General features: G+C 36.5%; 2 protein-coding genes across 2 annotated transcripts; both read left to right on the top strand.

Annotated features, from left to right (window-relative positions):
• The first annotated feature begins 577 nt into the window (after positions 1 to 577).
• Positions 578 to 3,577, top strand: LOC129353086 (prostate androgen-regulated mucin-like protein 1). The gene is made up of 3 exons (XM_055022286.1): positions 578 to 1,154; positions 2,641 to 2,719; positions 2,798 to 3,577. Exons 1-3 carry the CDS (start codon positions 947 to 949, stop codon positions 2,877 to 2,879), a joined length of 369 nt encoding a protein of 122 aa, XP_054878261.1. The 5' UTR covers positions 578 to 946; the 3' UTR covers positions 2,880 to 3,577.
• Positions 3,578 to 10,634: 7,057 nt separating this feature from the next.
• LOC129353084 (proline-, glutamic acid- and leucine-rich protein 1-like) lies at positions 10,635 to 13,723 on the top strand. The gene is made up of 3 exons (XM_055022283.1): positions 10,635 to 10,708; positions 11,143 to 11,224; positions 12,323 to 13,723. The coding sequence occupies exons 2-3, from the start codon at positions 11,162 to 11,164 to the stop codon at positions 12,722 to 12,724; spliced, it is 465 nt and encodes a 154-aa protein (XP_054878258.1). The 5' UTR covers positions 10,635 to 10,708; positions 11,143 to 11,161; the 3' UTR covers positions 12,725 to 13,723.
• Positions 13,724 to 13,958: the final 235 nt, after the last annotated feature.

Raw genomic sequence — 13,958 nt, 5'->3', positions numbered from 1 at the left:
AATATTCCAAGAATAAACTCAAATTCATATTTTCTCATCCATAGAAAATGCACAATCTGGAGTTCCACAGGGCAGCTGTTGGGCCTTTTCTGTTTCCATCATCAAAATGCATAATAAGTTGAATATTAACCAACATGAACAAAATGTAACGTCTGTTTCTCATTTTCACAACTGTTGATGTTTTCATGATGTGAAGCACTTTGAGTTGCTGAAATGTGCAACACACATGTAGAATCAACTAAGGGGAATTTTTCTTGACTGGTTTTGAGTTTTTACGTCTCAAAATATAGAGTATTGTAGAGAAACAGCTGGTCTGCAAACCATAAGACATCCAGAGTGGAAAAAGACTGAAATGTCGTTTGTGTGGAATTACAGGTCTGCTGTTATCATCGGCGTCAGGACAGACGCCAAATACAACGATGGCAACGACATCAATGACAACTGAAGCACCAACAATAACACCACCAATAACGACGACACCACCAATAACGACGACAACACCAATGACAACTAAAGCACCACAACACACCACCAATAACAACAACAATAACACAAACACCAATGACAACTACACCAATAACGACGACAACAACACCAATAACGACGACAACAACACCACCAACGACAACACCACAAATAACAACAACACCAATAACAACGACAACACCAATAATGACGACAACTAAAGCACCACCAACACCACCAACGATGACACCACCAATAACGACATCTATAAATTCGTCAATGGATTCCAACTCATCAACCACATCATCTCAAACTGAAAACGGCACGACGGCCATTTTCTGCATCTTCATCACCACCATCATCATCCACGGCGACCTCTGACACTGCCAATACGATCGTCACCCACATAACTGACCAATCGACAACCACCGTAGCCGCCACCAGCATCTCTACCACCAGAACTGGTTCCACAACCAGCAAAATGGCCTCAGAACCACCAAGCTCAACTGGCGCCCCCACCAGCAGGCCTGATGCTGCCCCCACCAGCAGTCCTGATGCTGCCCCCACCAGCAGGCCTGATACTGCCCCCACCAGCAGTCCTGATGCTGCCCCCACCAGCCCTGATGCTGCCCCCACCAGCAGTCCGCCGCCGCATCAGGGGCAAGACGAGTCAAAGGCTCTGAGCCCAGGTAGGCAGGTCCACCAGTTAACTTTTTGTGATATTTTGTGAGGGTTTTCCTCATTTAGCTTCTTCCAAAATCTACAAGGAGAAGAAAGAAAAGAGTGAATGGACCTGAATCGTTCACCTGCTGCTGCATAATTACATTTTTCAGAGATTTGATGTTGAAATGGAGGCTGAATCTGTGATCTGATGCAAACTTTTGAAATCGGGGAACGTTTCCCAAACTGAAGGGATCAGAAGTTGGTGGGTCTCTGTAAACGATGGATGGCGCTTGGGTCAAAGGTGAAAGACGGGAATTTCCTTCTGAGATTAAAATGACAAAAAGCCTTCAGATTTTTCCATCATTGTTTTAAAACATCCAGTCAAATATTCATTAATACAATGAGTAGAAGTAGAAAATATTATGTTGGATTATTATTATTAGTGAATAATTTTATCAAGAGTCCAACATACATTTCAAAAAATTATAAATAAGCTTTAAATACATTTTAATAGGAAATAACTCATTTAATTTATTAAAATAATTAAATTTTAAGACGTCCTGGTAAAATTGCGTCTTTATTCTGCTGACTATTCTCGTCAATAAATAAAAATTCTCGTCTTTAAACTCAGAAGTCAATAATGATTGAAATAAGGACCATTTTTATAAATATTGTCATTTATTTCAACTTTAGAGGCAAAAATTAAAATAAATTGATTAAAAAATGTAAATATTAAGGATCTATATGGATGGCAGCGGCTGATGATTCATGCTGTCGTTGTGCAACATTTTCCTTCTTCTCACTTCTCTGACCTCTAACGTGGAAAAGTTCCTGCTGTGGTTAATATGTGAACCGATTTCTTCTCTTACTTCCTTGTTTAACTTCCAGTCACTTCTTCATGGGATTTAAAAACAAACACGTGAAAAACAAAGGTGTTTTAGTTACTGCTCTTCCTCTCTGGTCGGTGAATAATTCAGACTTTTTCTCTTCAAACGTTTTGATTCGTAAAGTTTAACCTGTTAGTCTTGGGGCCGATAAATCCAGGTGTTGCTTCACCTGCAGCGTTTATTGGCCTACCGTCATGGCCGCCTGGTGCAGGTGATAAAATGTGACTCAGAAAGTTTATGGTTTAACTTTGGGTTTCGTTTCAGATGCATTCAGGACACAAACCTTTGGTATTCAGCAGAAAACCTGAATTATATGTAGTTTAAAATGTGAGTCGATTTATGTTTTATTGCTTTCCTATTTATTTGAAAGTTCAAAGGTCAGTTTTGTCTGATTTGCTGGAAGAGGAAAGGATCAGAAGTTCATGGTTCACTGACAGCCTGAACAATCCAATGAGTTTTTATCATTTATCTGGTTTCTAATGAAGAAACTCTGGATTTCTGTCATGTTTAAAACATGAAGCTGCTGGAAAAACAAAGTTTAAAAATCCAACATGGATCCTGTTTCTGACTGGCCTTCCTCTAACTGTAACGTTTTTCAAGCGTTTAAAACTCGTTCTGCTTGCAGGTAGCGTCTTCATTATCGTGGCTGTTTTCCTGCTGCTGGTTCTGCTGGTGCTGGGATGTTTATACCACCACAAGTTCAGGTGAGACTTAATACTGAAAACACCAAATCACTGCATCACCTGTACTTTCATTCACCATGTCTGTGTTGCTGTGTGCAGACGGACGTCGTACGGCCCCCTGCTGGACGGCCATGAACACGGCTCTTTAGGAAACTTCACCAACCCCATGTATGACCCCTGATGACCCCGGGTCCAGCGACGCATCCTGCACTCTGAGCCGTTCGAAGACGTCAGAAACGTCAGACTATCAACGTCTCTGCTATAGAAACACTGGTTGAATGGCATTTTTTGGAGTTAAGAACATTTTTTAAAGTTTTTGCACTGAAAGTTGAAGTAGGAATTATGAGCTGCATGAAAAAGGCCGAAAAGAACAAAAACTAATTATTTTCAGATGGGAATTTAAATTATATTTACATAAATATTGACAATTTTCTTTCCAATCCTTGCAGCTACATGAGTTACTTTAAGTAAAACTGTGAGATAAAAAAGAAATGAACAAAGAAATTATTAGTTAAATTTAGTTTTTAGTGAAAGTATTTATTTCCCAGTGAATTGTGTTTAGTAATAGTGACCATTTTAAAAATCAAACTAAGAATTTGTATCATTTGCAGCATTTTTGTGGTTTTCAAATGAATAGATGAATTACTTCATTCATGTTTAAGTTAATTCTAATTCTGTGATTTTGTTTGTTTTTAGTTGTTTTCTGTATTTACAGCAGTTTGTTTTGTAATTTTAACTAATGTTGCTGATTTGTGTGAAGAATAATTATGTTTTGATTGTGTGAATTGTTCAACTAAAAATAGTGATTAAATCAATAATGTGGAAAAGTTTATTTTTCTTTTGAAGCGGTGAATTAAAACAGTTTCATAATCAGAATTCTGTCTGAATAAAAAGTGGAAAGTGGGGAGATTAATAACTGAACAGTTTTATTGTTTTCAGACATCAGATAAAAAATTAACCTCATTAAATATTTCATAAGCAGAGCACTAAGTCATAAAAGCTAACAACAAGCTAGCTAACAGCCTATTAGCTGGCCAGACATCTAACTGCCATCAAAATGAGCTTGTCGCTAAGTTAGCTACCTGCTACAATGTGGCTAGCTAACTGGACAGATTCAGGATTTTTCTCTGTAAAAGATAAACCTGCAGAAACATTTCAGCCATCTTGTCCAAAATATTGATGACGCACAAAAGATAAACACACCAGCATATCTTTCAATGGCTCAATGAAAACGCAATAAAGTTTTAAAGTGGCCTAGTAAAAGTCTGGTTTAAACCTGATTGAAATGCTGTGGTTTGACCTTAACTAGGCTGTTCATGATGGAAAATCCCACAGTTTGGTTGGACTGAAACTGTTCTGCAAAAATCCCTACAATAATGTGAAAACTTCTTTTATTGTCTGTATTTTAAAATAGATTTTTAGATTTACTCTGGTTCTTTGATGATCTGAAACATTTATCTGTGAAAAAAATAGCAAAAACAGAGAAAATCTGTGTTTTTTTCACAATATTTTGAAAGAAAAATGTATTGGTTACATCATTTTAAAATTCTACCATCAATATCGGCTATTATTTATAAAATAAATAAAGTAGAAAGCAGAAAACGTAATGACAATAAGTTACCATCAAGAGAAAGACAACAACAAACAAGCTAGGTAGCAAATCAGTCAGCTAGTATGATTGAAGCTAGCTAGCTAACTAGCTAACAGACAGGCTAAATAAGCTATCTATCTATCCTGGATGGTAATTGTTGTATTTCAGTTAATGTAAATTATAAATATATGTTTACAGTCATCCAGATAAAAAATCAGCTCAAATAACTGCTTTTCTTCATGCTAACAATAAAGCTAGCTCAACGGCTAAAGAGCAGGTTAGCTGTGATTTCAATTAGTTAGTGTTTAGCTAGTTAGCTAGCATCTAAGACAATAGTGTCCAAACTTTTTTTTATAACATATTTAAAACTGTTGGTTTATTAAAAAAAACCCCAACATAATTACATAATTAAAATGTGTAATTTATGTGTAAAACATGTTGAAAAGGTCCACTAAGCTCTCAGGACACCCAAAACCCTCCACAGGGTCTCAAATGAAGAATCTTTAAAGGAATCGTTTTTATGCAACCGACTCAATTTGTCGCCATTACTGGGCAGCGGTAATTACAGAGGAGCAGATTCTCAAGCTACGCTGTGATTATCAGGCCCTGAATAGTCCATTCAGCGCGTCCACATGGCTTTATAATTACACAGCAGGAAGCGCCGACCAACAGGCACCAGAGCAACATCTGGACCAGCTGCGTTCAGACACAAGGATCTGAATAAGTGAATTTATACAGATTGAAAGATTTGTTCAGATGTTTTTTATTTCATTTTGAAACTACCATCCAAAACATATTGTTAATTTTCTGTCCGAATACTGAGATTAAAAAAATCTTCTTGCATAGTTTTATATTTACTCTTATAAAATTCTTTCTGAATTTAGAAAGAAAAGGAAATCTAGTTTTCTTTGATTAAAGCACAACCTGTTTGCTGAAAGCTGCCACCGTGTTGCCAGGTGTCGTAAATATTCTGTTTGGTTTGCGAACAGAACGGAAACTCTTGTCTGAACCAAAGTTTCATTTCTAGAGAAAGTTTCACTTTCTGTCCGTCTGAAACTCTGCGGCTGATTTCACCAAGTTTAATAAAATCATTTGCATCAAGCAGGAATAGAAATGGGATTTACCTGAGTTCGCCCATCCACGGGTCCAGTTCTGGTCCGGTTCCGGTCCGGTTTGGCTGCTGGTGAAACATACAGCCGATTAGTTTATTTATCACATAATAAACAATTATTTATGTAGAAAAAAAGCAAAGAGATGCTGTAAAATATCAATTTGGAGAAGTTTTGATCAAACCAGTTTGTTTCTGAAAATGGAGCAATACTTTTTGTCACCACTAGATGTCAGAAAACGCATTCCTGAACCTGGAAACTTGATTTTAGCCAAAAGAAATTAAATATTACTTTTACCTGAATGTGTTTACAGAAGCTAAAATAACACATTGCTTTTCCTTTGTGTTAAATAAAAACGTTCAAAGTTAAAATCATTCCTCCTATCATTTTGCAGAGACATTTAACTCTGTGCAACTTAAATGTCACAATAAAAACATGAATTATCTGCAGCATTCTTCATGCAAAACACTGTTGATTTAGGAATATACATACAGGAGCAAAAGAAACATTTAGCGCCAATCTGAATATTTACCTCCAAATTATTTAGTTAGCAAGTTAAACAGTTAGCAAAATATTTAGTGTGAAATTGGGACATTTATAGACATATAGTATATATGCAGTAAGTTAATGATATTCTAGACTATTGCACTGGAGAATTTACTTTAAGTATTTATAAAAGTGTTTTATTCAAATAAAAATGAGGCATGATTTATTTAATTTGGCAGAAATTAGATAAGTTTGTTTAAATCTCCTCAGGTTTTGTTTCTGTGAGGATAACAAGTCGAATCAGGAAGATGATCAGTTAAAATATCCAGATATTTTCCAAACCTTTTAATCGCTGTAATGCTGTTTAGATAAAACCTGGAGCCAAACGTTTCTGATGCAGTTTGAGGTTCTGAAACATGAATATTCATGTTTCAGTCAGTAAATCATCTGCAGCTTCCATTATCCCACAAAGATCTTATCTTTTACAGAAAATGATTCTGCTGATTGCCCTTAAAACCCATTCCTCGTTTGGAGAAACAGTTTATCATAGTTAAAGTAACTAAAGATTTCAGGCCCAAACAGACTCATTAAAATTAATGAAAACATTCCTCCTTAAACCACATTGCTTGTTTTTGAAAGCTGCGAGTCCCAGCAGGAGCAAAAATAAACCAGCAGATCAGACAAACGTTGCAAAGTTTTCTTCCAGAACAGACATTAAATCTTACCAGGGAGGTTGAAGCACAAGTAATTTAATACACTTAAAATAAGACTAAATTAAGTTACAAATAACTTTCCCACTAGAAATATGAGGCTATTTTAAGTTAAAAATCATCATATTTATGAAAAAGAACTAGTTCTATTTAACTTATAAGGATATTTTTAACATAATGAGTGAAATAATCTGCCAATGAAACTGCAACTTTTGAATCAATATTACCAAAGATCAAGAAAATGAAGTTTTTTAATAAATTCGTTCACATTTTCATAGAACTGATTTCAAACCGACAAGCTAGCATTAGCATCTGATGCATTAGCATCCAGCGCATTATTAGCATCAGATACAATTTCCCAGGTAAGAAACTGGATGTTGCTTGAATAAAATGATCATCAATCCAGCTTTCAAAATAATCATAAACTGACATGAATCAGTTTTACTGATAAAAACAAACTGGTAGAAAAAGTGGGAAAACTTTACCAGAATCTGTTATTTTCTGTACCTCTTTCTGCGGCACAGAGACCTGAACAGGCGCTTTCATTTACAGAGACACGGGGAAAACATGTGATCATAATTTAATGCTGTTTATCTTTTGATGACTTGTTTACACTGTTTGTATGTCAAAGACTTAAAACTATTTGGTGCTGTGCTGAATCACTGATTGGTAGCGATAATCACACCTGTAACAATCTGGGTGAAGAAATTTGGGCATCTTTATTAAAATAAACCCCACTCCTCTTATGACATCACTTCCTGTATTCAAGTCCAAAACTTTGCATGTTTTAGACTTTAGATTGAATAGAGGAAGAAATGACCAGACAACAGAGACATCCTGCTGTGAGTGAAGCAAAGGAGGAGCTAATAATGACCAGGATGATGATCTGTGACTCAGAGGTGAATTTGCTCCGCCCCATATCTGCATCAGATGCACAACATCAGAATCCAAGCTTCACGTTTGTGAAGGACGACATGTTGCTGGAGGCGCTGCTTGACTCAATGGTGATGAAACTCCACTGGTCTCCAGTTCAACTGGAAAGGAAAAAATGATTGTGATGGAATTAGAGTCATTGACATGATACTTGCATTTACTCCCAACCCCGGTTGCATCCAAAGAGACCATCAGCTTCAACATCAGTCTACGCAGTGAGGCTTTAATGGCCTCTGGACCCACCGGCCTTGTTCTGAAGGATCCTGGATGTTTTTACTGGTGGAAAAGATGAAGAAAATGATAAAAATGGATAGAAAATAAGAATAAACGTGATTTTTAATCTAAACTTTTCAAAATTAAAGAACACCGAAGCCTTTTATTGTAAATATGTATAATTAATGTAAAAAATCAAAGTTTTATTGGTATAAATTTCCTGATTTTTTCTTGTCTTTTATCTAAATTACTCTTAATACTTCACTTGTGCACAAATATTTAATTTTAGCCACATTCCAAGTCACTGTTTACTTGCCTAAATATAACTTGAGCGCTTCCTGAACGTGACCACAGACACGGCGATAATGTTCATCACTGAGCTGAACTGGGACTTTTCCACCAGCGGATTCTCAGTCATGCAGCAGCTTCTCGTCTTTTGTTATTTTGACTCAGATGTGTTTGTTCACAGAGTCCCGCTGTGAAACCGAGGCCGGATTACCAGGAAGTCGGTCCGCTGTATGTCATATCCAAATCGTCTGCACGCAACGGTTCTGCACTCGCCACAAGGAGGAAGTTCTTATGTTATCAGTTGATTTATGAATCCATTCTGTAGTTTCATCAAAAAAGGTAAAAATACTTGGTTGAAATAGAGCTGCTGTCCCTGCATCATAAATGAAAAACGTTTTTGTGTTTCAGGGTTTGGATTATGATAACAAAAAGTCCAATTTCTGTGTTTTTATTGGAGGCTAATTATTCAAAAACATATTAATGCAACTAGCTAGCCGGTGAGTTTACATAATGCTAAAAAGACCCGCAGCTTTCTGAAGCAATGCTAGTTAGCTTAGCATAGATAGCATTAGCTATTGAAACACTAAGGTAAAAACATTCAAATATCAGCAAGATAAAGGATCTTGTTTTATGGAAATAATGTCAATATCTACAATATTGATGATATATATTAATAGATTTTATTTAACCAAAAAATAATTTTTGGTTTTGTTTTATTATAGATGTAAAGTTTGTCAGAATTGGTTTATAAAACTAAACTAAAACTCTTTCATCAGTGCGCTTGGCGGTTAGCATAGCAACCGGAAGCCCCTCCCACTTTTTTCAGTCGCTGTTTGAAACAATCGGATTATTGTTAGCAATGCGTTCATAATATTATTTCATTATATTATTATTAGATTTAACTTCATGTTTTCATGTGCAATTCTTCCATGTTTTGAATGTTTTTTATTAACTGTAATAATAAAAATAAACACTGTTCAGTTTAAGTTTAATTTTACAACTGTTAACTTGATGACAACTGATCATTAGAAGCCATTGCTCTGTGTTTTGTTGAGGGTTGTTTATTTTATTTAATGTATGGGGCACATATCTATATTTGTAAGTATAGGAGTCGGTGTTTGCGGTCCATGTTCGCACTGGCTGCTGTGTTTACTGTCGGTTTTATGGATGGTTCCTCGGTTCTGCATTCTTTGTGCTGGTTTGGGCCCTGAAATGAAACCGTCCTCCGACTCGTTCATGATTCACGATGAGGTCTGCGCAGGAATTTCTCAAGCAGCGGCAGAGAGGAAGAGAGGTGGGGAAAGATTCAGGATGGTGAAGTAACACGGTGGTGTCACACGTCGGATCAAAGTGTGGCTTCGCTCCGTCTCAAATGCTGCATTCCACCGACTGCACAAAACTGCACAAAACTCCACAAAACTGCACAAAACTCCACAAAACTGCACAAAACTGCACAATACTGCACAAAACTGCACAAAACTCCACAAAACTGCACAAAACTCCACAAAACTGCACAAAACTGCACAATACTGCACAAAACTGCACAAAACTCCACAAAACTGCAGAAAACTGCAGAAAACTGTTTGAGACGCAGTCGATTAATTTTAACTTTATAAAAAGAAAGTCTGGTAGGTGTTTTAGTTTTCGCCAAAACAACATTTTATGTCACACAATCATCATATCTATTAAATACTAAAGTCACACGGTGATATAATTATGCCAATTTTGACCCAATTTTCTTCTTCCAACAATCAGAATTAATATTTTGCACAAATTTATACTGATATTTAGGTTTCTACTGTTTCTAAAAACAACCCAGGCATTTAAAAAACTGTTTCTAAATGGTTTTAACCCCCCCCCCCCCCCCCCCCATTGCTCCTCACCTAGCAACCTAAGCAGAGCTCCAGCATGTTTGGTCAGCTGGTTTTACCATTGTATCTGCTGTACAATGGCTGCTGGAAGAGACAAGTGATTTATTATAGACTTACCACCCAGAAACCACTTAGTGGATTATTGTTGATTGTGCAGGAGGCTCCACGTCTGCTTTTCAAACATGCACGGTTTTATGATTGCGCATCTGTTTGAAGCCATTTTGGATTTAAAGTGACAAGACGCAACAAAAACAGCTAAAGTCTCATTACCTAAGAATGACTGTGCAAAAAAAGAGGATGCAATGAATAGGTTTTGTATAGGCCACGGACGGATCCAAAGATGTTTAAGGAAGCACAGAATGTCACCTTTAATTAAATAATCCATTTCCTTTCTAATTCTTCTATGTTCTCGGTTAAGTTTGGTGAATGTCTGAAAAGACAAAACTGCTATTTGATGTACATTTTAAAACAGGTGGATAAATTCAACATGTCTGAATTTTAAAAGGTGTTCGGCGTGTTTAGCAGCATTTCCTGTCGATTTGATTTCACAGTAAAAGTCTCGACACAGAGATTCTGCTGGTTATTCTGGGCCGTGTGGTAAACCTCCCGCTCTGCTCCTCCTCTGCACCTCAGACCAGGGAAAACCGATCTTACACAACCGCCGCCCCACGTCCGCCGTCCATCACGGCCCGACCAGAGAACCCGAGCCCGGCCCAGATAAAGGAAGCAGCGCCGGCAGGAAGCTCAGAGGCATTTCTGCACCGAAACGCTGAATCGTTCAGATTCAGGCTCAGGATTTAACACAACAGGTGAGGAGCTGCGTGATTCCTGATCTACTTTAGCATAAATAAGGCTTTGTTTATATATTCATGGAGTTTTGGCAAAGTTTAGAGAAAGTAATCAAATTTTACTGCAAAATTTGACCAAATATTTTGTAGATTTCAGAGTAAAATACACTGAAATGAAACAAAACTACGAAAGGAAAGCAGGACACATTGTTTTTTCATGTCAAAAATGAAATAATTTGGTTTTACTTTTTATCAATATCAAGGGATTATTTACTTAAGCGCCGATAATTTGCAGAAAAGTTACTGTAAGTTAGTTTTGTCTCATTTCAAGTGAACTGAGATATTTCAACTGGACTCAAGTAGTTGGTGGATTTTATGTTTTTGCAGTGTTAAAGTGACCTGTGTGAATTTTCTCATGTCTTCAGTGTAAATGTGATTTTTGATGTTTCTTACAGAGACAGTAAACAACCAGTGATGGGGCTGCTGAACGTCGTTCTCCTCGTTGTTCTTCTCACGACGACGATGGACGCGAAACCAGTAAGAACAAAAACACTGAAATACACAAATAATCATTTATTATTACTATTTTCTGTTATTTTTCAGATTTAATCCACCACATAAATTATTTTTCTTCATATTTTATGCACTTTATTGAGGGATGGGTGTGTTTCTATGTTTTATTTTTATTCTATCTGTATTTATTTATCTATTTAAATTCTATAAATTTCTCAATGTTGTCACTTAATTACATAAAGAAGGAGACAGAATGGAAAAAAGCAGCATTTCATGAAATTTTGGAGGATTTTTTAAACCAACTCTTCTATCTAATGTTGCTTTGCTTCATTTTCTTACCCTCTGTAACATTTCATCTGGGCTTTGACTAGACCAGGGTGCCCAGAGTTTTCCATGTCATGACTCCCCAAAACAGCATTAACTTCCTTTACAAACAAACACTTAATTCAACAAAATATGTAAAGAAAAAATATTTTTCTCACTTTTACTACATTTGTTTAGCATAAATCCCATCTTCGAAGTTTGATTTTAGTCGGCCATCTTTGATTAATTAGAAAGATGAGCGTGGAAAATAACATTTCAATAAGTTGTTTTAACTGATATTTTCTAATAATGATTGAAATAAAGGTTATAATTTATGATTAAAAGAATACATTTAAAAATGGCTGATAAATTTATGAGCTAATTTTTTTTGTAGTTTTGCATTTTTTTCTTACCTTGCCTCCAGGTTTCTCAGGCCTTTTGGCGCCATCTGGTGGCCCCTGAAGGGTCCGCAGGCCCCATTTTGTAGCCCATTAAGTACAATGACATAATTTGGTGTTTTTATGTACTGAAAAAACACAAACCATCAAATAATCTATCAATTATTCTGATGATTAATCGATTAATTGCATAATTTAAAAAAGTGACATTTTACTGATTTTTAATTTAATCATTAGTAATGCCAAAACTTTACAAAAATATGTACATAAAGTGTGGTTGTTCTCCACTTTCCACCAAAGTCTTCGATTATAATCGACTTTCTTTCCCTCTAAATATCGTCCGGTTCGTTTAAAGGGCATGACGTCAGATACCAGAGCAGTAAAACGATTCTTGTTGCTTCGTTTCATTTCTTCTCCGCAGATTCGCCACAGGCAAGACGCCGACATCCCGGACAAGAACCAGCCGCAGCGATACCTGGCGGAGCTTTCCGAAGACTCCGAGGAATCCTCCGAGGAGTCTTCGGAGGAGGAGGGCGAGGAAGAGGAGGAAGAAGAAGAAGAAGAAGTAGAAGAAGAAGTTGTGGACGTGACGCCCGCCGTCACCGTCCCGCCGTTGCTGGTCGTGACCACGGATTCGCTGACGTTCACCTCGGGAGACGGCAGCACGCTGGCGCCGGAGCCGGACACGGCCAACACGGCCGGGCCGGTCATCATGGTCCGGGAGACGACGCCGGAGCCCGCGACCGGCGTGACCGCTGACGTCACCACCCCGGACGTGCTTCCGACGTCACTGAGAGCTACGGAAATGAGGGGAGATATCTGAAGCTCAGGGGAGCTCAAAGTGTGGGGCGCGGGCCACTCATGGCCCCTGCAATGATTCTGTGTGGCCCCTGAATTTAGTTCAAGATTGATACAAGTTTGGATTCTATTTTTATTTAGGACAAAATGAAATATTGTGACTATGTCGGCGTATTGGGACCACTATAATAATAATAATAAAAGAAAATAAGGACTTATAAAACCGTACTATAATAAAGTCGTAGTTTTACAAGAATAAATTCATTTTATTGTAAATTTATTTTTATTATTTTGACTTTATTTTAAAAAAAATATGACTTTGTTCTATTATTGTGACTTTATTCACAAAATGTTTTGACTTCATTCTCGTGATTTTATTATTTTGTTCCCACAATTAAATTTAAAAATGTTTTTCTTAGTATGGTCGTAAATCTCTGACTTATCTTGCAACAGAAAATATTGACTAAGACACAAATGTTTGTGGTTAAATAACCTTTTGCATTTTGACTTTTACCCAAATCTATTTTATTCATTTAATAATTTTAAAAGTGACTTAAATCCTGATTTTTATTGAATTGTTCTATTTTTTTTCTTTCTTGACACAGAAAATGAGCAAAATTGCTTTTATTAAGGCAAACCTACAGAGCACTTTTTAAGTTTAGCATTAAAACCAACAACAAATTTGTTTAAAGTTTTACATGTTTGCTGTGTTTTAGTAGGTAAAATGTAATTTCTCCCATTAAAATAATGCATTGGAAATAAATAGCATTTTATGTCCAATCCTTCCTATATGGAATCAAAATATATGTTTTTTACACACATATATAATGTTTATATGTGTCCTTGATCCTGTTTTTAATGTTCTTTAGACTTGCGGTGTTTTTCCGTCAAGCAGCTTTTTTTTATTTTTCTATGAATTACTTTTATGTTAAGCAACAAACAAATCTATGTTTGCATGTCAATCTTTTCCGGATTGTAATTTTTAACCCTGTTGGAAGTGAATAAAGGTTTCTGTTAAAGATTTGCTGAGTTGTGATTATTGTATAAACACAAATGTGACTAAAAGCCAAAGTCTTGTGGTGAACCGCAGCTGGGTGTTTATTACAGACGCTGTCGGGTGTGTCGAGGTTTTTAACACGTACAGTTTCTGCCACAGTGTTGATTATGGGTTATAAATTTATATTTTACACAGATTAAACACAACATGGACGACCAAAACAATACTAGCATCTTTATTTACTGAGACAGTTACCAGAATA

The sequence above is a fragment of the Poeciliopsis prolifica genome, unplaced genomic scaffold (genome assembly GCF_027474105.1).
Source record: "Poeciliopsis prolifica strain line A6 unplaced genomic scaffold, Auburn_PproV2 SCAFFOLD083, whole genome shotgun sequence".
NCBI lineage: Eukaryota > Metazoa > Chordata > Actinopteri > Cyprinodontiformes > Poeciliidae > Poeciliopsis > Poeciliopsis prolifica.
The sequence above is the reverse complement of the archived record's forward strand: the minus strand, read 5'-3'. Positions and strand labels throughout refer to the sequence as shown.